This window comes from Trachymyrmex cornetzi, unplaced genomic scaffold (assembly GCF_001594075.2).
Source record: "Trachymyrmex cornetzi isolate Tcor2-1 unplaced genomic scaffold, Tcor1.1 scaffold204, whole genome shotgun sequence".
NCBI lineage: Eukaryota > Metazoa > Arthropoda > Insecta > Hymenoptera > Formicidae > Trachymyrmex > Trachymyrmex cornetzi.
The window spans coordinates 10678-35824 of NW_017296680.1; the positions used below are offsets into that span (position 1 = coordinate 10678).

The 25147-nt window shown below is 39.3% G+C and overlaps 1 protein-coding gene across 2 annotated transcripts; it reads left to right on the top strand.

Moving 5' to 3' along the window:
• Positions 1-718: 718 nt before the first annotated feature.
• On the top strand, positions 719-20199 carry LOC108759715 (protein grainyhead). 2 transcript variants are annotated; one of them, XM_018505280.1, is made up of 12 exons: positions 719-735; positions 1432-1789; positions 2373-2765; positions 7828-8084; positions 10869-11037; positions 12668-12779; positions 13240-13334; positions 13580-13750; positions 13889-14074; positions 15178-15633; positions 17627-17691; positions 19142-20199. In XM_018505280.1, exons 2-12 carry the CDS (start codon positions 1439-1441, stop codon positions 19419-19421), a joined length of 2535 nt encoding a protein of 844 aa, XP_018360782.1. In that variant the 5' UTR covers positions 719-735; positions 1432-1438; the 3' UTR covers positions 19422-20199. The 2 variants fall into 2 exon arrangements, with proteins under 2 accessions (XP_018360782.1, XP_018360783.1); XM_018505281.1 differs by lacking the exon at positions 719-735 and having other exon boundaries at positions 1670-1789; positions 15412-15633.
• The last annotated feature ends 4948 nt before the right edge of the window (positions 20200-25147 follow it).

Genomic DNA, 25147 nt, shown 5'->3' on the forward strand with positions numbered 1-25147 from the left:
ACCACGCGGGATAGTCGTCGAGAGACTTCTCATCCTCTCGCCGTCACCCTTCGTATTGCGAGACAGACGAGAAAAGGCAGGATAGAGAAACAGGAGAGAAAGTAGACGAGAGATCAGGTATCAAGTGCAAAAAAAGATCATTGTACGGAAGCATCTGACCGTAGGGTAGGAACTACGGTGATGGTGCGAAAGGATGGAGTGAGATGGAAAGAGGAATGTGTACTTTTTTTAGAGGGAAAAGGGTTAAGAGGAGACAGAGAGAGAGAGAGAGAGAGAGAGAGAGAGAGAGAGAGAGAGAGAGAGAGAGAGAAAAAAGGAAAAGGGTTACGAGGAGACAGAGAGAGAGAGAGAGAGAGAGAGAGAGAGAGAGAGAGAAGGAACGTGAGGAAACGATCCTTCGTGATGGAAAAGACGAAGAGACGATAGGAAGAGGGTTAAAGGGTGGAAGGGGGAATGCACCAAAAGCGTTGGCAGTTTATAAGGGTCCCCGGTATTGTGGATACGTATTATCATGCTAAATATAACATGTTAACTACTTCGCATAATACCGCGATCCTCTCGATTCTTCTCCCGTACGGTCGATCGACGAATCGCGCTTCTTCGCGCGCGCGTCGCGCATCGAAAATTTTATTGCCGAATTCGGCAGATGCAGCGTGCGACGCGCAGCGGAAGTGTAGCGCCGGTTTTCCTCGCTGATTTTATCCGTCGACAGGGCACGGAGAAAGGAGAAAGAAAGTACGACCCGTCTCTTGTGTTTCTTTGAAGATGCCAATTCAATTATCATTTCAATGAATACGTAGGATTTAAATAACGTTAGTTGTTCCTAATTATAAAGATAAAAACTACTACAATACTCATATTATATTAATAAAGCGATATCTATTAATAAAATTGATTAATATATTATTAATTTTTTACATTTTTATTGACTGTTTAAGGATCTTATCTTTTTAAGTTAAGTCTCACTGTAAATTCGGTGCATACATACATTAATTTTTTAATAAGATTAAAAAATAATGAAAACATGTATCTCTCTATTTATGTATTGTGACTAGTTTTATATTTAATATTTGAGACTTTGTAGAAGAATGTTTGTCATCATTGAAATTTTGAACAAGTTTCCATTCCGTTAGATATATGTATAAAAAAAATGTAATCTTTCTTCACTCGTCGTAGTATTTGTGAATGCGAAAAATTCAATCTTTTTCATTGAGCGGCCGATGTCAGTCCAAAATGCTCAGATGGTCCAGATGGCGGACCCCATAAAAAAAGCAAACGGAAGCAACGCGAATGGGCCTGTATTGTATCGATCTCGATATACATAGCGCGAATTCGTCACACGTTCTTAGGGCGCGATGCGGATCGATGCCGATGTCGGTGATCGGTAAAAGGAGCTATAACTTAAGGTCAATTTTTCACGGACTGTTGAAGGGGTGTGATGGGCCAGAAGTTGCTGGTGCAAGAGGCGCCTGGCTCCGGTTCCGCCTCGACGAATCGCATGGAAGGCGGCGAAGGTGCCGGAGGAGGGGAGCTACACCACTTCCTCCAGTACAACCAGCAATCTCACAGTCCTAGCCAGAGCCTGCAGGGTGGGCTTCCGCTTCCGCTCAGCCCACAACCCCTGCGACACGACGGTGCCTCGAGCGCCGGCATCGTCGGGGTTAAGAGGGAACCGGAAGATCTCAGCTCGTCACGCGGAGGCCAACAACCCAGCAAACGACACAAACAGACGCAACCCGACAGTCCCACACCACCGGGAATGTACCATCATCATCCGCATCAGTTGCAGGTAAATTGCAGACGATCATTGCCAAGTGCAATCACGAGTTCTCCCTCGCGAGAGTTCGCGATTATTTACGTTTATTCGATTTACTCCGACCTTTCGAAAGTTCGACGCTTTTCATACAACATGTGTTATGTTTGAATATTAATTTAATGATCCATTCCTACAAGAATTCTCAATTCTTCGCGTTACAAAGTTATTCCCATAATCACATGCGGTGAGAATAGAATTTGTAATCAATTCTCAAATAACTTCAAACGTTATGTGATGTATTTGGCGTAAAATTGCTAAAGATTTGCAACTTCTATACGATCCGAAACGTCGTGTCACGTATAGCCTAATACGCAACATTTGCACATCGCAAGATAATATTTGAGAAAATAACATCGCTTCCCGCGCATTTCGAAAATTGCACAATTGCAGCGTATCTCGCGAGTTCCACATCATCGCGCGGTCTTCTTTCCCCATAAAAAAATGTGTAAATGCGACGGTGAAAACGTGGGGAACCGCGATCTCCTCGAGGTGCGCCAATCGCGGCGAATCGTACGAACGTGGAGGAGAGTCAACCGAGCAATTGACGGGTGTACAGGTGCAGCAGTACGGCAGCCCTTACGACCCCTACACGTCGTGCAGTCCGAGGTTGCAGTCGACCGCCTATACGTCTACGTCAGCGACCGGGACGGGAAACGCAACGGCGAATCCGGGTGGCGGCCTCCATCAGGAGGCGACGACAGTCTACGTCGCCGGCGACGCACTGCCGCCGCTCGCCTCGTCGAGCTCCACTTCCTCGCTGTCCACCACGACTGCTTCGTACACGAGGTACGAGGTCGTGCCGAGCTCATATGCTACGACACACGCGATACGCTCGTCGTCGAGTAGCAGCAAAGTCCTGACCGTTGATCTTCCCAGCCCTGACTCTGGCATAGGCGCCGACGCGGTGACGCCCAGACAGGACCATCATCCAACCACAGCTCTTCATCAGGTGAGTCTACGAGCGAGATTAATTTCATTCCTTTTGTCATTCGGTACACTCCTAACCCACGTAGTGCATCCAGCTTTAATTTCTAGAGAGTCTATTTTTAAAATCTTACAGCTTTCCCTCGAGTAAGATTTTTTTTAATTTGTTATTTTATTGTATTGCTTCAAAATATTGATATTGTTTCAACACTATACTATAATGGCTGTGTAAATGCGTTCTATAGAGATTAAAAGCGAGATTCTCTTATACGTCGTTAGCGTGTATTTTCGAGCACAGGTAGGCGTGGATGCATTTACGAGCTATGTCGTTAACGATCGAATCGAATAAAGATCTCTCGTTTTTCTGACGCGATAAAGTCACTAAAGTCGGATGACAGTATAAGTCCAGGGTGAAAATTACCATGATCAAACAAGTATGAGTTGGACAAGAAATTCCACGGAGGAAATTTGTTGACGTCTCATAACATAAGCAGCTGACGTAAAGTTCGGAACACTGAGAATGTAAAGAGCTGAAAAGCTTTCGAAATGGAATAAAACGATCCTCGCGTGTAACATATTGCTCTGCCACGTAATATATTAACACTGCCCAGGCGTAAGATGATGACACGGAGTTAGCCGACAGGGACGATCGTAAATGGCTCACGTCTATATAAATTGCAATCAGCAGGCGACGTAACCAAGAGCAAGCCATGATCGGAGCAGGATCCCGCGGCTGTCTCGTCAGCGAGGATCGAAGTTAACGGGTTGCAGGGGGGATACGTGAAGAAATATTTACTACTCGGAGGTGCTCGCTACTGAATTACGCGGATGGCGTGCCGGCAGCGTCATTAATTGTCCGGGAAAAATGCCCCAGAACGTTTGGCCGAGAGAGAATCGCTGTGCCCCGAGACGCGGAATGACCGTAACTCAATCGAGAGCTGCCGTACGGAGGCAGCGATGGGAAAAGATGGCATCATCTGCTGCAGCCGCTCTCGCGCTATCGTTTTCAATTCGATCAACCACGGTACAAATGACTTCGCCCACGGCGCCATAAGCGATCGCGATGCAATTAATCTCGCGGCGCGATACCGTAAATATCGTTCGTTAACGCTCGGCCGGCTCGTCCCCCGGCTTCAAAAGACACCTTCGGTACATTAATATATGCGGGTATTAACCGTTATCCTATTGCGAGCATATTCGCACGCGGATATCACGGATGTGCGTATCGGTATTGCTGCGTTATGGTATCGTTTTCAATGCGATTTGTCAAGTAAGTGGGCTTTCGCCCACGACGACGCCTCACCCGCGAAAGAGAGCCGTACTCTCTTACGCGATTAATTCCCCGTGTCTCCCGCAATGCAAATCGGGCACGGTATTATACGCGTAAAGCGCTCTAAATACTGACAGATCGAATGCGTATGCACGATCGCCGTTCTCGAAGCGATTTGTCAGGCAAGTTTTTCCATCTTAACGTCGCGTACAGTTATTTACGCCGGCGCGATAAATTCGGAGACGCTAATTCTATACGCTAATATTATATCGCGTATAATATACTAAAGGAGTAATTATAGTATCTTAGATTACGGTAAATCGCAAAACTCAGCCGTATCGAAAAAGCGAACCTGTTCCTCCGGTTCTTAAAACTGAATATCTGCAAAGATTTTTCGTAATAGACATGTTTTGCTAAAGCGACCCTCTTATCAGACCCTCATTTAAAGATCAATAAATAACATCGTAATAGTCGCAAAGTCCATTACGGTAAGATGTGTATTTAATACTAGAACTTTATTACATAATCAGACGGCACATACACACACAGATTTTTCTCAAGGAAATAACATTAATTTCAATAAACTGTAATCGTATCGCGTTTTCACGAAAAAAAGAGGCTTTAGAAGTCTCTCTCTGAACTTATCAGTTTTATGTCAGGCGTATTCGATTCTTTCTATACGAATCTCGTTCAATTAAACGGTAATATAGTTACTTGTATCATTTCGTTTATATCGGCAGTTCTTGACACAGGCAATTCGTCATTCTCATGTACTGTTGCATATCTCGTCCACTTCCGGAAGCATTAATCGTGTCGCGCGCGTTACACGCGAGAGTAAGTCATTAGCATTGCAGTCGACATTACGAATTAGAAAGCACGCGTTCGTTCTGCTCCGCTTGTGACGGCAGACGTTGAAATAAAACCCGAAGCCCCGGGTCGGGCGGATTAGGTATCGGATGTAAGTGCTACTGAAAACCGATCCGCTCGCCTGATCGGCACACGCTTGTGTTATGCACGCAATTAAAACTGTTGATATTCAAAGTGGGTAACGCATTAAATTTTCCCGTCTGCGCGCGCTCGCTTTATCTCGCGACTAATACGCCTTCCACCGACAATTTTCTTAATATTTGAGAAGCGTTGCCGCTCTGAATCGCACCGAGATAACGTAACACGGCCAATTATGACCACACGACGCGAATGATACGTCTATCTAATGAATTCGATGTCTTGCCAGCAAAAAAGGATCTCGTTTAATTAATCGTAAATTTCCGGTACATGCAGAGTGACATCTTGTTTTAGTATGGTCTCAATATCATGCAAATTGCATGTATTATATTTTAACCGGAGCCACGGATTTTTAGCTGGTTGGTACTTGACTTATAAGATTAAGCCTGTTTAGATATTAAATATCTATGCGCACTTTCTCATCCGGGACAGTCTTCGCACTTGCATCAGTCATACACTGCGACTTAGACTTTGCATGAAACGTTGATTTAATTACTGCCGTCTCAATTAAAACAGTTGTGTTTATCTCAACGATGAAACATTATGGCCAGTATTTATAGTTCTTATATTCAAGACCGTCTTAAGTTCTGTCTTGAGGTATCACGAACCAATCAGACGGCCGTATTAGTGTATTAAGATATTACTTAAGACGATCTTGAAATAAAAACCAACTATGAATACCGGCCTATAAGTAGATAAATCATTGGTAAATTGCGCATGTCGTGCATGAAATTTGCTTAATCACACGATATGATAAAATTGTAAAAATGACGATCTATTAAATTCTTGTATGCATGTGTATTATAATAAATTAATTAATTTAACACAGGAAAAATAATTTTATTGAAAGATTTAAAAATTTGCCGAATACAGAAAATAATTTTAGAAAATTTATTTAAGGTTTTCAGCACATTGTCAATTTAATTTAACTTGTGACATTATTGCAGTAGTTTAATTGCGTTAGATAAAGTCCGGAAAAATTTCGGCGCGCAGTTTGAATAACTACAAAAATATGGTATATATGCATGTACATATATAGGATATAAATAATTTACTGGGAATTATTTAGGCAAAAAAGATCTAGCTTTAACCGTCATAGGCCTGAATACGCTTATACTTAGTGTTTAGTTCTTGTCGGTCCGAATAAAAAAATCTTATTACAGAAAATAATGTTGTTGGACCATTAAAATAATTATGTTAAAAAATAAAGAGCAATATTGCAAAAAGTTTTGATATTCTAGCAATCAATTTGAGTTTCTAACAAAATTGTTTTAGTAGTCTAATAAAATTATTTTCTGATGTTTCCAGAAAAATTTTAGATCTGTCAACAAAAAATCGTTTTTTCCGTGAAAAATTCAAATTTTTGTCGCACAATAAAAAATCTAAAGATTTCAACATGTTATATTTTAAGTGTTAATCACGAAAACGTTGAACGTTAATTGAAATTTTCAACTTGAAAAATATATGACATGCGATAAAATTTTTGTTAACGAAACGTCGCGTCTCGAAACTATGCTGGAAGAAAATATGCGACTTTCATGCTTATTGCATCTCATGCATTTAATGCATAAAACATTTGAAAAATTCTAAAACGACGAATAGCTTTGTGTCGATGTGCGGTAGATTCAGTGGTTAGAGAATTTAGCAAGAGAAAGAAGCTGCCGTGATTTTTTTTCGGGATGACAGAGAGTTGAGGTAACGAGCTGCGGTAACCGCGTTGCATTGAAAAATAACTGCAGGCGACGCGCAATCGCATGAAGACGTATGAGGGAATAGGTCGTTTGGCAAGCCGCTTATTAACAGCTACGGTTGGAAGCGGGTGTGCGGATTGTGCGGTTGATTTTACGAGACCACAAAGCTCCTCTATTCTTTCTTCGTTCGTGCTGCCTTCGGCAACGATATACGCGCAGTGCGCAACGGAATGCACAATCGAAAATGCATGAAAAAGCGCATATTAATGATAAATGGGAAAAAACCACTGTTTTTTCGCTGCAATCCATTTGCGTTTTATATATCGAAATTTGTTTACGGCGTTATGTGTAACCAACGACAAAAAAGGGAGACCCAAGATGGACGCATCGGGACAGTCACGTGAAATCGCGTGTTTATGAGCGGTTAATCGTTTATCGGTCCAGCGATCCCTTTAATCGGCGCAGTTTGAAATTTATCGAGGGATACTTGTGAGAGATACGGAAAAATCTAATGAAATGCATTGATATGCAAAATAAGACGCGAACGTGTATAGATATTGAATCGCGATAATGCCGATATACGAAACGAATGACGTCGATAAATAATTACGTTCTTATTAGATTTTTAAATACTAATTACACCGTAATCAGGGAGCATTTAAATTGAATGAGATTTAGTATACTCGTGCATGCGAACGCGTTTTATCTATGCCTACCAGAACATGATCGGAAAAAATTACAACTACCATTATTTTTACACGCTGTATCTCTTCTACATATATCAATGTTACTATACTATATCATTATATCCCATCTGTTTTTTTTTCTTTCACAAGAAATGAAAAATAAATTATTAGTTTTTGTCACGAGAAGGACGATAAAGCATTTGTTATCATTTATTGCTTAAATCATGACTTCAATGTAATTATATTTTTCAATATTTTTATATACATATATATAATTTACGGCAGGATTTTCGAATTAAATAAGATCAAAAAAGAATTAAAAAATTCAGAGTGCTTAAATGGAAGTTACCAATTTAAATTGATTAAATGGATTTCTATGCCTTATATGTTGTCCAATATGGTTCTTATTTTTTATAAATTACATTTTTTTTCTAGTCCTCATTCGACTACACAGAATTATGCCCTGGGGGAACAACAGCCGGAACAGCGGTAGTTCTCGAAAGTGGAGCGGTGATACACCAACCCCTGCAATTACAGCTGCAGCAGAGCCACGCACAAGCGCAGGTGCAACGCAGCAACTTAGTGTCCGCTGGTGCGACAAATCCGAATCCAAATCCAAATCCGCAGAGATCGCGGCCTTGGCATGATTTCGGCAGACAGAACGACGCCGATAAGATCCAGATACCGAAAATGTAAGTAGGCTCTGAAAGCTACAATTTATGAAAAAATCGATGATCGCAATATATACATGTAATTAGCAGTGGTCTTTTCTAGTAATCTATTTAAAAATATTTAATACGATATTTAGCACAAGCATTGATCTCTGGATTATATGAGAAGCATCTTATTTTAATAGCTTCGTTTTGATTAAAACTAGCTGTGCTTATTAGATTAAGAGCAAAGAAAACTTAATAGAATTACTTCTTGACATGATTTGTCCGATTAGGGATTGCACGGTAGTATGGGAAATTATAATAAATATGCGTTATAATAATGACGTGCAAAGGCGAATGCTCAATTTGCTCGATCGAATGGATAGATAAATAAGTAGACGGATATTGAGATTGATATATAGATATTTATCTATCAATTTATCTTATTACATGGAGGGTACGGAAGAGCACCGATAAAAGTTAATAACTTGCGCCGCTCAGGACAAGCAATTGCGAATCCACACGGAAAGATTTTATTGAAGTACTCGTATCTAAAAGTTTAGGTAGATATAGATACTGCAAATAATTTTATTTGACCATCAAAATAATTATAACGTAGGAAACTCGATGATGGGCAGTGCTATAAAAAGTTTTGACATTCTAGTAACCAGTTAAGCATCTTACATAATTTTCAGATCTATATCTAGCTAAACTTTTAAACATTTCAGCAAAACCGTTCTTTCCGTGCACGCAACAAAGAAAGTATCTCGTGATTGCAGATGAACGAACATTTCATTCTTAATACAAATGTTTGCAAGAAAATATTAATAGTCCCAAGAATCAATTAATATATACAAATGAAATATTATATTATATGGCGTTAAAATTAATGATTTAATTAATAAAACTTCTTCTCACGTTATATTATACGCATAATCGGTTCAACTGACAAAGATGGAGTTTGAAATACTTGCATAGTTGTGTAATATTTTCGCTTATACGCTGAGGCTTAATTTAACACGCTTTATTTCCTTTATAACTGAGAATTAATGGCGCCTCTCTAAAAACAGAGTCATAAATGTCATTTCTGTTTCACGGGAAACTAATATCTCCACTAACCGCCCGCCAGAAGAACTTCCTGCGCCTCTCACTCTTTGCGCACCCTTCATTTCCTTCGCGGTTCATCATATCCGCTTGCCAACTCATTTGATCTTCTTCTCCCATATCCATCCTTCCTAGCGATCTTACTACTTCCCGTTTCGCTCCATCCGTCTTTTGTAATTTGTTGCCTTCCATTGTTAAAGCCGACCGCGTACGATCAGCGCTGCTGAATATTTCTTGCTCCGTCTCTCTGAATATACTCACCGACGCGGGATGAACAATGATGTTAAAGTTATTAAGTCGCAGCCAGCTCCGAAGTCGACTCTGAAAGAGTCGGACAAGCGCCTCGGGGTCGCGCCCGGTCCGGGTCTGAAAAATCGCAGAGTTCGCCGACCACTCGCAGCGTGAAATCGAAATGTCAAGAGGGGTAGCCTCTCTCTTTTCGACCGGGTTCTTTTTCGCGAGACAGAAGCGAGAAAGTCAGACGGACAGGAGAGAGAGAGAGAGAGAAAGAGAGACTCTGTCATGCGTAACCCACACAGGGAGTTGTAACAAGGTATACACATCGGGTAGGCGGCTGTGCAACGGTAGCGAGCAGCAAAAGCGCAGAGGAGGGCGTTCACCCGCCACGGTCAGTTATCGCCTCGCTCGCTACGCACGCTGCCCCCTGTCCGTCCCCTCGGTTCCACAATGAAAAAAGAAAGAGAGAAGACCGGAAAGACAAAAGGAAAAAAAAAAAGAGGACGGAAGGACCGCGCCACGAATACGAATGTGTGCGCTTCAAAGACAATAAGGCACTCTCTCGCGGAGGGATACGATATAATATATTCAGAAAGTTCGCCGAGGCAGCGATGGTAGAACCGATGGAGACCGGTATCGATAAATCGAGTTCGAGAAGTGGCAGCTTAACGATTACAGATTTTCCTCGATCGCGGCGGCCGGATCGTTTTGCTCTCGTTTTTCCATCTAGCGTCCACCTTCCTTCAATCGTGCGCGTCGTTTTGTCGTCTCACGTTTTACATCGCGGTCTCTACCCTCAATCTCTCGGGTTATGGGCGTTCATTTTTCATAAGTTATCGGTCGCCCGCCTACCTGCGTGCCTTAGTCGCGGTCGGCGTGGAGATAAGCTCGATTAGAAGTCGCGATTTTCTCTCCCCACCCCTCCGGCAAGGTTGATGCGTGTCTGTCGATGTCGTTCTTTTTCCAATTCGCGCGAACTCTGCGTTACCAGCTTCCCAGGCTCCCGAGGCCCTTCATTATCGTTCTGCCGCTATTAACGATTGGAATATTCATACTCGATTGCGATCGCTTTTTTTTTTGCGCGCGCGATGACGAACGTTCTAATTAGCAAAGATTTTGCGCGGTCTTGTTTGCCTCGCGCACGCATCGGTTGTTTTCCACGCGAAACGGCTTTAGGTATGTTTGTCTTGATGGCGAAGTAGGAATACGTTGGCGGAGAATTAGCCGATAATGACACGATAATCACTCATATTGCATCGCGCATTAATCAGCTAATTGAGCATTCGTTTGCAAGCTCGTAACCGTCTATTAAGTAAACGCGATTCAATCTTGACCGAGTGTGAAACAGCCAGCTGCATAATGACACAGACACTACGGAGATTGCTTCTTAAATGTGTGCTTTTCTTTTTACGTGCGCACATATGTCGGGGAGCTGTGTGTATCCACGCTTCATTTGGGGAATCTTATTTGTCTGCTCTTTAGTTTCTCGAATTACGGATTCAAGTACCACTTGGAGTCACCGATCAGTACGTCCCAGCGCCGCGAGGACGATAGAATAACGTATATCAATAAGGGCCAATTCTACGGAATCACGTTGGAATATGTGTCCGATCCGGACAAGCCGCTCCTCAAGGCAGGGCAGACAGTCAAGGTAAGAGCAAAAAGGATAATTGCACTGTTTGAATAATGACATTTGTATGATGATATATGTAGGTAGATACATAGTTTCGAAGATAGAGATGAATACACTGTTAAATTATACTCAATTTGAATTATTTTTAATCATTTTTACACTGAAATAAAAATGTATTAAATTTTAATAAATATACATATATTATATTTAATACATATATTATATTTGATACATAACATTAAATAAACTTAATTTATTTAATAAAAAAGTGATTGTTAAATTAAATTAATAGTTCTTGTACCAAATAAATTTATCTTTATATTCGATAAATATTTAGTCGGGGCTTAAATAAATGGTTTATTAAAATTTAATACAGCTTTTCAGTGTCGCTACTGCCGCTACTCAATATGTATTAACTTCATTAAAATAATGGAGTTAAACAATTTACTTAAGAAAATAACAGTCTAACTCGGAAAATAAATAATAAAGGACTCTTGTGAGATTTAAAACAATGACAATTAAGGGGCAATGCAATTAAAATTAGAGTAAATGAAAATAAATATATTCAACTCGAGAAAATGTATTAAATTTGATTCAAATTTGGTTTATTATTTACTAAGTTTATACATTAATATGGGTGTTGTTTATCTTGAAACTAATCACAGAAAGGAATTGATTTACATTTTGACACACATAAAGGTTAAAAATATGAAAATGTTACTTTTTAACTCAAGGGATCGGCTTATCGTTGCTCCTTTTATATTTAACAGTGTAGCTACGGTACACTTATCAATGTCAAACGGCAACAATAAGCATTTGCACGGTATCGTTCCGTTCGCGTGACTGGAGCGTTAAAATTCGCGGAGACGATCGGCGCGCGCGGCGCGGCGCGGCGTGTCGAAAGAAGAAGTCAGACGGGATCGTTTGTTCTCGCGACTCTAATTGGCAGCCACGGTGCGCACGCACCGTTAGCAATTTCCATTCCGATAAAGGTGGCGGATTCTTTTTCCGTCGTGTGCGCCGGCGACGAGTTACGGCTTCCTCGTTAATTGCTAATCGAGCGTCGAGAGCGAGGCGTGTGGCGATTCGAACGGTATATCCGCGTCTCTCGCGGCGCGAGCCTCAAGGGAGATCGGTTAAGTAAGTGTAACCGCGTAACGCGAACCTCTTATTCACGGGCCTCTCCTTTCCGATCGTGCGCGCCCATATTTCCTCCGGTACGTCGGAGAGCGCAGTTCTTCGCCCATTCACCCGAATCACGAAAAATCCTTCCTCCAGCTCCGTCTCGGCGCTCTCTCGCCGCTCGCGGCGAAAACGCTCACGCCCGCGTGTGCCCGCTCGAGCGTGCGTCTGTCGCGGTCGATGTACGTCCCCGCGTATATCGCGCCGATCCGGCTGAAATCCGAAAGCCAACTTTGTAGACACACAAGATATTTATTTATACCACTTCACACATATATCAGGTTTATTATAAAATATAGGGATCTTGAAACACACATCGTGAAAAATATTTTACATGCGCGCATGTAAAATTTCTCTCACGATGTGTTATTCCCTTGTCTTATCTTGCCGTTAGGAATAATGTACGTAACTCTCGATTTGTGCTCGATCTGTCATGTGATAATAATTATTTACATGTGCTGCATAGAGCGTAGTAATGTTGATGTTCCGAGAGGAGAAGAGTCCGGAGGATGAAATCAAATCCTGGCAGTTTTGGCACGGGAGGCAACACTCTGTCAAACAACGGATTCTTGACGCTGGTACTTGAAAAACTTGGAAAATACTTTAAATAAAATAATATAGATATCTGTAAATAAATAAATAAGTAGAAGTGATATAAAGTATTGAATAACAGTGATAGTTTTTTTCATAAATTAAAAAACGCAGACGTACCCCAGCCAGAAATGATAATGGAATCGACATCGGATCGACGTCGATTCGATGCTTTCGACGTCGAATCGACGTCGATTCGATGTCGATTCCATCATCATTTCTGACTGGGTACTTTTTTAAGAAATTCTTGATCGATTAAATCTCTAATTATAAATCTCTTGTACTTTACGCAAGCTACATAATCTATAACGGACAACCGGTAAGATTTTATCGCGGACGTATGCCCCGTTATTTTAATATTCTATCTAAAAGTCCCAAGAATAGCACTAGCTATTTCATATTCCCCTGCATGATCCGCGAGTTTCAGAGTCACGTCCGTTGTTACAGACACAAAGAATAGCGTTGGCTTGGTGGGCTGCATAGAGGAAGTCGCGCACAATGCGATTGCCGTTTACTGGAACCCACTCGAATCGTCGGCAAAGGTAAGGAACGCCGGAAATGTCGATTCACGTTACCTTCTTAACGACATGTACATGTCTCTCCGTCCCTCTTTCCCATATATATATATATATATATCGTTTATCGCGATGCAATCTTGCGCTATGCGCAAATATCGTGTCGCTCGCGCATTCGATTGCATGGCCATTTAGCGGAAACGTTAATAAAGCAATTCCCGTGTCGCCGCCGCGCCGCCGCCGCTGCTACCTGTCCGATTTCTGATCTACAGATAAACGTGGCGGTGCAATGTCTCAGTACCGATTTCTCGAGTCAGAAAGGCGTGAAGGGTTTGCCACTGCATATCCAGGTCGACACGTACGAGGAACCACCGCCCCACACGCACACGTATACGCCGCCTTCCCATCGCGGCTACTGTCAAATTAAGGTCTTCTGCGATAAGGTAACTGCTCTTCTGCATTTCCATACGTTTATCTCCCCCTCTTTCCCTCTTCATTTGCGATGTAAATAACGCGCGATCGCTTCCTGGTCGCAATGTGATAGCTGAAATTAAGTTGAAAGATGATGTTGCTTATCGTAGGGAGCTGAGAGAAAGACCCGGGACGAAGAGAGACGCGCGGCTAAGAGGAAGATGACAGCGACTGGCAGAAAAAAGCTCGACGAGCTTTATCACCCCGTTACGGAGCGCAGCGAGTTTTATTCTATGGTCGATCTGCACAAACCGCCTGTGCTGTTCTCTCCACCGGCTGAACACGCCATCGATAAGGTAGTCACATCGTTTTCTTATATGTTACTCAAACATGTAATAGTGTATCATCAATAAGAACTTGCTGTGTTCTCACAGAAACATTGATTGCGAACATGTTTAATTACAATATTAATCCTCCATCGGCAATGTAAAATTTTCACTCTTCGCATTCGCAACCTGTTCTTCGAACTTCAATACAAATTTTTATATCATGTATCAGGTTGTATTAAAATACGACAAATTCTTATATATTTGTGAAAGCTTTAACAACAAGTTTTTATCATAAGAAGTCGAATTGTATTTTACTTATATTTTATTACAGATTTAAATTTGTCTACTAGAATCACAACTAAAAAATCGAATATGTCTTTAAAATCCTACATTGCCGGCGGAGAGTTAATAATTCTATAAAAGAGATTGTCTCTGTTTACAAAAATATAATAAATTATAAATAAGAATAAACTTTTTTAATACGCTACATTAATATGCATAAAACTTGATATAAGACATCTGCGTTATTAATTTGTTTTTTATCAAATATGAGTGTGCTACGTTATCGTAGTATATCAAATACGAGTGTGCTATGCCATCATAGCATGTATCTAAATTAATTAATTGGCGCAAAAATGAACTTAGAAAAATCGTGTGGCATCCACAATCCTCTGCTCTCACCCCCGCCGAAACCCTGCACTAACCGCAACTCTTGCATCGCAAAGTAGTGACGTGGACTTTCTCGAGACAGCCTTTCGAATGTCAATTCAGTTTAACGAACCAGAGTAATAGCCTTTCAATATATACTTTTATGTTTTTAGTTTTATTACAATGAATATATGAGTTGTGTCGTAATTAGTTACTACATTATGACTAACAGCATTGCGTAGCATTATTATTTTTATTATCAAAACAGATGAGTTGTCATATTTATCCTTTGCCGCCATTGACTTTCAATTTGTTCGCAAGTCGTCAATCTCTCTTTAATATTATACATTAAGAAAAGGAATTAACGTCGCTTCAAAGTTACTCCTCGTTTTCTAATGTGAAATTTAAACGGGTCGTCTCGTGAGGAAAAGAAAAAGACGCCGAGTAAAAAATAAACCTTGTTCTTCTCTCTTCCACGACAGTTCTCGACGATGGAGTTGTCGGGCTTCTACGGTGGTGGCGGCGGCGGGGGAGGGGGTGACACCGACACCTCGTCCCTCAGTAATGGTGAAGGTGGAGGATTGAAGGCGGGGGGTAGCAGCCCCTATCCACCGCCATGCGCCCGGCCGAGTCTGCCGGCCCTCAAGTTCCACAACCATTTTCCGCCCGACAATCTCAGTAACCTGCACGACAAGAAGGACTCGTTGCTGATGCAGGTGCAGGAGCTGCAGGGCTCGATGCTGCAAGGGGTGCAGACCGGCCTGGCGGGCACGGTGGTGTCCAGTGTCGGTAATCGGCTGCACCTACAACAGCAGCCGCCGCATCTACGCCCAGCGGACGCCGAGGAACGCGTCATGCTCTACGTACGTCAGGAATCGGAAGACGTCTATACGCCACTGCACGTCACACCACCGACAGCCCAGGGGCTCCTCAATGCTGTAAGAAATATCCTAAAGCTCTTTTCTTTTATATCGCCTACACACATCGACATCTCACAACAAACATTCCCACGCAAATGTTCGCTCGTAGAGAGGAATCTCAGAGACCTTTGCACCCAGAGAAAAGATTGCTTCGATTTAAAGAAATTTCGGTTAAATGAAAAAATTTCCTTGATTTAAACATTATTTTTTTTAATCAAATAAAATTTATTTGGTTTGAAAAAATTATGTTCAAATCAAATAAATTTTATTTGATTTAAAAAAATGTTTAAATTAAAGAAATTTTTTTATTTAACCGAAATTTCTTTAATTCGAAGCAACCTTTTCTCTGGGTGTGCAGACCTGTGACGATTCGCACGATCCGCTTGGGAACGAACTGCATCGTTCTCAGAGATACTTTCGAAAGAAATATAGCGGAAGTTATAGAGAGCAGATACATTAAGACACCCGTTCTGCGTTGTGAACTATTAACGTCCGCAGTATAGAGAAAATTATTGGTCTTTACTATGAATCGTACGATACAGGCGTAACGTCAATCTTAGACAGAGCAGGGGATAAATGTCAGTAATATTTAAAGTGAATACGCATAATCGTGGGGAAATATGCCTTTGCAAATTCTGTATCAACTGAATGTTGATTGTCATTCGGTAGTAAAGTAGGTAAAATAACAAGCCCGCTCGTAGAAATGGAAATGGGAAATGGAAATTCTCACCATTTCCATACCGCGACCGATAAGCATACGGTAGCAGTGATGTGTTTTATGCAAAACATATTGCGCACCGTCGAATATGCGCGACCGTGGGTGTTAATTCATGATTACGCTGTCGTTCATCGGCGAGGCCTGCTCTGGAAACAGAACGAGAAGCGAGACAATAATAATGCAATGTGCTATCGCTACCATCGATCGAGATACGCTTCCCCGATAAACACTTCCAGGCTTAATAAAGTTGCACAGCCGGAATATAACTAATGTCTGTTTCGATTTCAATCGATACCAGTTTAGTTTTGCTAATCCAATTTGCGATTTGATGAGCGCGGAAATTGTACACGCATACATATATACAGTAGCGTGCAAAAGTTTTCGACCAGTGACATTTTGTATTCTAATTTATAAAAAAAGCCTGATAAAATTTTAACCATTATCGCGTATCAGTACAAGATGTGGATAATGAAATCTTGTACCAACATATGATAATGATTAAAATTTTCTCGGGCTTTTTTAAAATAAATTAGAGTATACAAAATGTCACTGGCCGGGAACTTTTGCACGCCACTGTATATGCACATATATTTTACGTGCACATATACAAGCCCCACGAGAGAGTATGTATTACTCATGCATGTAAAAGCATACTGCGCCATTATTAATACTCGTTCGCACTGGTCCATTCGCTAATTAATATTAATGCGCATGCATCACTGTCCACTGTGTGATCCAAGATCCTCATTAATACATTATCGATAATGCAAGACATACGATCATATTTACCCCCTCCTCCTCCGCGGATGTGCGAGACTGTCGGCGGCTTTTAACGATCTACCAGATATGGACGTAAGAGACGCGTTATACCGATCAGAAATAACGGAAGAAAAAAGCGGAAGAAAAAAAAACATCCTTTCTTTCTCTCTTGTTTCAAACGATTTCTCTTCTCTCGTCGCGTTTCTACGCGCCCCGCGAAAGAATGATCTAATTGATCCACGCGTGATCTCCTATCTCGGATACCGCGCTCTGAACCGATTCTAAACTGCCTCCGCGTTCTTGTGACGCGCGATATATATCTCTTCATCATTATGTCTTCCCGTTTCGATCTGTCTTGTCTACTTTTATCTCGCTCTATCCTTCTGTCTTTCTCTCTTGCTGTCATTCTCGCGGTAATATTGCGTCTACCTACGCGCGTCTCGCGACCACTTTCTCGAGTGCGTGCGCGAAACGAAACGACGGTCCGCAAGCCACTATCGAAATTCTAATGTTCTACTTTTTTCTATTTTGCAGATTGAGTCAAAGTACAAAATTGCATCCTCGAGTATTAATAACCTCTATCGCAAAAACACAAAGGGGTAAGTTTAGTAGAGTGTCATCTTTACTTGCATGCACGCCTACGCGATGCATGCCATAACGGTGACATTGCCTGACTCTCTCCGCCTGGTTTGGTAGTCTTTTTCTTTCTCTAATTTCTCTATCTCATTCTCTGTCTCTTTCTCTCTCTTTCTCTCTCTCTCTTTCGCTCTCTCTCTCGCTCTTCCTCTCGCCTATTGATCGTGCCTCTTTCAAATGTCGGATACACGTTTCTCTGCGACATATGTATTTAAATGTATACGCCATTCTCGTGTGTACTCTCTCGTTAAAAATGTCCTCTCTTTGTCGAACACCTTAACGCGAATGTAGTTGCACGCTGACTACATCTCGCTACCGCTACGCACACTCACGCCTGATTAATCCACTAATCCTTTACGCTTCTCGTCTTCTGCCTTCCGTCACAAGCGCACTCATGCACGCCTTGCCTGCCTCGCCTAATGTCGTCATGCGTCTCGTTCAACTGATTATTTTATTCTGCCGGTACTCTTTCCAACATACGTTGGTTACGCACTGCGTATTCCTGCAGGAACTTGTTCCCTCGAACAGATATTCTTCGTTACTCGACGTGTACATCTCACGTCATTCAAGCAAATCCTATCTTACGCTCTCTCTTTCTTTCTCTCAAGCTACGCATAATGCGGTGCGAACTCCACTTTTTTCATCACGAGATCTTGAAGAAGATCCATCGCGAGACAGCATAGACATTTTGCCGTTATGATACTGTGATGATTCGATAACGATGCCATAAATCGTGAACTATATGCAATAATTTCATTTTAATATCGTAAAATTATATTAAACGAAAAAAATTATTATAAAAATATATTAAATAGGCTACGTTTAGCAAAGAAAACTAATCAGTTAGACTCAATTCCACCACTGACAATTAACTTATAATTGAGGTTCAACTTATTATTCACATTGTCTCTTTCCAATTTTAGAATTGAAAAAAGATGAGAAGCAAGTTGAACTTTAAAGAGTTAAGAGTTAACCATGAGTTGTGAAACTGGGCCTTAGTGATTCTTTAATATGATTAGTTCTTGCCTTTAGATCTTTGTTGGATCTAAGTGTAGGAAACAATCATATTAAAGAATTACTAAGCGCCAACTGATTAGTTTTCTCTGCTGAACGTAGCCATAGAAGAAGTAATATTCATCGCAATACGAGAACTTCTCTTATAAAACTTATTGTTGCCAAAAATTTTTTAAGCCATAAAATTTTAACACTTATTAAGAGATTTTGTTAATCATACGCAATGGAAATTGTATGAAACACAATTCGTTCATCAAGTGTCACAATATTGTAGTGGCCGAAGTTACCACGTTGCATGCAAACTCGAACGATTACGTTCTCAGGAACGAGATTCGCCGCTTTCATTCGCGAGTTGCGCCGAAAAGATTTAACTGAGAATTTCACCGTATCCTGTTGCAGAATTACAGCGAAAATTGACGACGACATGGTCCGATATTACGTCGACGAGGACCTGTTTCTGCTGGAGGTGAGCCACTCGCGGATCAATTCTGACCCGGGCAGCGAACGCAACCCGAATAATCCGGGCTCGCCTGGTGACCCTGGCGATCCGAGTGATTCTTCCGCCGGATATGACGTCACTCTCATCGAACTACCTTCATCGCCTCCACATCTACCACACTCACCCCTCGCCAATTCCACACATGCACATGTGCATGTTCACGACAATAGTAACACGTGAACCTGAACGAACAAGAAACGTTTATGTAAATACGCTACGCAAGCTTGACGAGAACTGATCGCTTGGATGAATGAAGGATCAGCAATATCTTGCGTTGAATAATAACAATTATTAAATAATTGTTATTAAATAACAATTATTAAATAAATAGCGAATTTTTTTCGCACCACGTTGAAGATTCTTGTATAGTTTACTTGATGATGTGTCTTTCAAAAATGGCCATCGAGAAAGATCCAAGTAGCAACGTGTTAATTATTTTCCAGCAAGAACAATCAAGAAGAATCAAGAGAGAATACATTTCTGAAGATCACCGAATTTTCAACGTGATAGTTCAAAGAAGAATCGATGCCACGTTATTTTAATCGTATAGTGTAACAGAGATTTAATTGCACATTTCGGGCTGATTTCGTTGTCGATGTTTTAGGGTTATAAAAAATTTTAACAATATAAACTGTAAGCAGTAAGGACATTAACATGTTGAATTTGTTATTGCTTACGTTTTATTGTTTAAGTTTTTATGTGCCATGGTTCTTACTGTTCTCCTCTTGCCGCTCGTATTTAAACAATGAGTTAATGGATACTTAATGAAGATGTCGACAATGAAATCAGCCGAAGATATGCAATTAAAGCTCAACTCTGTAGTATAATATCACAGTCGAAGCCTATATTTAAACGGATACATGTTTTGAACAATTATCGATACAATAATTATTATCGAAACATTTACCAAAAAACTAATAAGCATACGCTAAATATTTTTATGACACTTCAACCCTTTCACATCCAGTAGGGGATATATGTTTTAAAACGTTTAAAAAATCATGCCTCTGGTAGATATTCAATCATTAACATCAAATAAAGCTCATATTAAAAAAGATTGCTTAAACTTTAATTAAAAATATTATAATGAATATTTTATCATATAATTCTTATGATTACTTTATAATGTAAATATAAATGAAATAAGAACTCCGAAAATTGATTCTCGAAACGAGTCACTTTGACTGCGTTCCATTTAACGCTCACAACGCTCGTGAATTATTTAATCCTTGTTATTCATCAAATGTTAAACAAGGACAAATAATGCTCGCGAGTGTTGCGTGGAACGCTCTTTATATTCTTTTATTTATAACTTTTGATTCTCTAATCAATTTTTTATAAAACCGAATAGTGAGAATTTCGCGATTGAACTTAGAATATAAAAATATGGAAAGTTATTTGTGTGTATATACACAGATCTGAAAGTTTTCGGTGACTAATTATGAAAGGTATGTTGCGTTACATTTCGTAAGGATTATTTATTTTAGAAAAAATTAAGTTTAAAGAAATGTACAAAATTTCTTATGTATAATTATATACAAAATTATGCATAATAAATTGTGTATGAGCAATTTTTTTCATATTTCTTCAAATTTGTTTTTTCTAAAACAATCACTGCGAAAATTATTCCTTTAATTATTTTTAATTTTGCACATTACTATTATTATTTCTATTACATTAAAAAGTAATTTTACAAAAGAAAGGAGGATGAACATATTGTACATGTTTATGATTATTTATGTATGTTATACATATTTATACGTATTCAGGTATGAAACATTTTTTTACCAGATAGGAGTAACATTGGAACATTTTAAGTTAAAGTTTTTTTTATTTCAATGATAGAAGAATATATAATGGTGTTATTGGTTATAGCGATATAGAGAGAGAGAGAGAGAGTAGACCGAAAACTTTTGGACCTTATTCTTATCAATATATATTTTGTTGTTTTTTATATTATTTTATAAACTGAATCCATATTTTGCGGCCACGAAAACGATAATACAAATATTGTCAGTACAAATTTTTATTAAATTTGTATATATTTTATCTTTTACGTTTATGTTTGTTATTGAATCCGCCATTTTAGACTGTTACATTATTATACCTTTATTGTATTTAGCAACTTCAACAAAAGTAGCTGAACTAAAAAAATTACTAAACTAAACCTTTTCCTCTTAAAGAAAATTAGATGTGAAAGGGTTAAATATAAATCTTTATCGCTCACAGATGTATGGGCTTCGATTCGACTGGAGCAAGCCGAATGTGCAAGAATGTCGTACGTCGCGGGTACGAAAAGCGTACGTTATACTTTGTTTTGCGTCCCATGAACATTTTATATTGACGATTGTTAGTTTAGAATACCGAAGCGTCACGTTGAACACGCGAACGCCATGTAAATCAATCAAAATTGATTTAAGGATCCCGGTATATGATAAGCATACGTATATTGTAGATGCATATGAGACGCCCACTTGTCTCTGTTAATTTGTATTGTAATTCGCACGCTGACGTTTAGACTCCTAATTTGCCCACACGTTTAAGAAATGCATCGCATTGCGTTGGTCTTAAAGTGAATTATTATTTTCGAAAAACCCGACGAATTCGTATAGATCGTAACGCACGTGCCGTCATTTCTAATTAAACGAATGATTTCGAATGTTTGTGTTAGTCAATGTCAGAAGCGATTGCTTCTTTTTCTACCTTCGTATTTCGATTTCGGTTACATCGATAATCGGAAAATGGACACACAATTTGAAATGCTGTTTATTATAAAATTAGAAAATTTATGTTAAATTTAATATATATCACATATCAATAAGCACACTACGAAATGTACTGTCAATAGGATATTGCTCTCTTTTGTATCGTTTTAAATAATATCGAATCTCTCTGCGCAAGACGTTATAAAACGTACGCGAAACGTAAAAACAAAAAAATTGATCTCTCATCTCACCTCAACGGCATAAAACGCCATAAAAAGCTAATCAACACTTTCTTCTCATCTGGCCCGCTGTCTCGCTAATGAGACTTTTATAGCTTCACATTTACGAGCACCGACGTATTTATGCGCATGCATGAAGACGTCGCGTGATTTCGTAATATCGCTGTCACAAACCGATCATCGCGCGCGAAGAAACATCGGCTTGAAGCGGAAATCTTACCGTGTATATGAAAAAAAAAGTTTAAAAAGAAATCCGGATTGCCTCCTTGTGCCGCATACTCTGCCACGTCATGCTCGAGATAGCATCGAGAAGCCACGACTTTTTCTAAGTCTTAAGACTAATAAGAGTAATATAATCACGCTATATCTGTATCCGTAATGTAATCTCTTTACATGCACGTAAGCATATAAGAACTGAGTCCAGACGTTGGAGGATAAGATGACGATTCAATATCTCGAAACTAAAGTAGTTAGTGTATTGTTTAAGAAAAAAATTAAGTATCATACGTGTTTATATTCTTTTATCTCCGAGGCATAAAATGACAAACTGTCTTTCTAGTAGTCTTGTTTCGAATTTTATCAGCAGAAAAGCTACGGATTTAATAGGATCTGGCACATATAGGGTAGATCGGGGATATTTCTTGCGATAATGTTTACATTTCTGAACTGCACATGTTGATTATTTAAAGTTGTGCTTGTGCTCTCAAGGAGCAATTATGATTGTATAATGTAATTATAAGCACGTCACTGTAAAGAGATATTATTTGCTATCGTAAATTTTCGTATTACTTTAAAGCCCCGATCTACCCTATATATGTTGTCGGTAGAAAATATTAAAATTTATCAATAATATAGATATAACACACTGAATTGAGCTCTCGAGATATTTAATAATAATAGTAAACAATAAATTGATGGGCGATTGAGAGTTAAAAGTAAATGCAGTTATTAAATGCGTATAAACAACAAAAATATATTCTACGAAAGATCTTACATTAATATCGCAAGAAATTTCGCATAAATCAATATTGGACGTTTCGGCTTCATTCGAGCCATCATCAGAGCGATATCAAACAATGGATGTGGACATTATTCGCATCTAAATTAAAATTTGTATCAACAAAATACGATGATAAATTAATGGCAAAAATCAAGCACACTTTAACTTACTTGCTGCACAGTTTGACGTAGATTAGCAACAAAAATAAAACATAATTTGGTTTCTCCTTGATTTTTCCCTATCTGTTGTCAAATCATATCAACAAGTACTGCCGATGATATACTCTATAAAACACAATATTCTTAGAATGTTGTACAAATATTAAAAAGGGTATAAATAATTCATATTAATATTAATATAATTCATATTAATATAATTCATATTAATATAATTAATATTAAAAAGGGTAAATAATTCATATTACATTCTAAGAATATTGTATATTTATAAAGTATGAACTTAATGCGGACATGGCTGATGTTAATTGGCTAGCAATTTTTTATTTGTTGTCAATCAGCATACTGCGGACAGTTTGTTTACTGAGATTGTTATATTATTTTTATCTGGAGACACTGGTAGTGTAAAACTAAGGTATGCGCAGTGACACTGCCATGCCTCCTTTACGCGAACCGGCGAATTGTGTCAGATCGAAGTTATCGGATCTCAATAAGAGCTGAACCGATCAAGTTCTAAATATGCTTAATCGATTGCGACCGCTCAGAATATATAATGAAAGTGTTTTTATTTTTTCTCTACGTGCCCTACAAGTGGAGATATCGCGACACAAAGTTTCGTATTATTTTCATGAAAGTATTTTAAGTTCTCTCACTCGAGATATTGATTCGTAATCTGTGCGAGATAAGAACTCGTGCCAATTATGACGAAGATGATTACGTTTTATTCGAATTGTCATGAGGTCCATGACATCACCGAAACCGGTACCAATAATCCGTGGTTATGTAGTTCGTAAGGTTAATTTGAAGTAACTTTAATGTGCCACCGGTGAAAGCGAAGCCGCTTGCCAACTTATGTCGCGCATTTGATGGCGCGCATATGTCTACATGTGTGATGAGACAATACGAATACCCATTCATTCGCATACACGTACATATACAGAAATAAAACACATATACACGTATCTGTTGTCAATTATATTAGAGCCGTTAGATTAGAGTAGGACAATCACGATCACGACATTTTGCTCGTTTGATGTTAATCATATTATGTACGTCGATACATTCCGATATCAAAGCAAGGATCAAAATACGCTTGTAAAACGCCTTATTATTATTGAGTACTATTTTTTGTTACATTTATTGCAAATAGCATATAGATGGATATTATTAATTTTATGGATTCTATTCAATTACGCGTAAGACACATATATTATTATAATTATATATATTATATTATTATATATTATTATGAAATCTTATTATTATTTTTATACGAACATGAGTGTTTGTACTCACGAGTGAGAATGCAAATGATACAGAAAGAAAGGCAGAAAGCGAGAGAAAGAGCGTGCATGAATGGATAGCTCAGAGTGTCTGCGTAACGGAAACGTCAGAAAATGTAAGAGAGAAAGAGAGATAGATAGAATTTACGAAATCAATCTTTACAAGATAAATGTACGAAACCAAGATCGTTATAGTTAGCTTTAGTCCATGACATTTTTTCGCGTAATTATAACATCCCTTGCCCATCATCCCCGTGTCCTTTGACCGCTGCCGTTGCATCTCGAAATGACGTCAGAAAATATACGACTCGTTACGTGAACAAACGGCTTTCTCATCAAGCCATTTTATTATAATAGTATTATCCCTTTATTATCCTTACGATTATTAATATTATTATCTACGTTATAAAAATCGGGCGGACCAGCGACGTCGCGAGGGAACATCATGCCTGTCGGTGGCAATTGGAAATCGCGTCTCTCTGTCTGTCTTTGCTTCCGCTTTT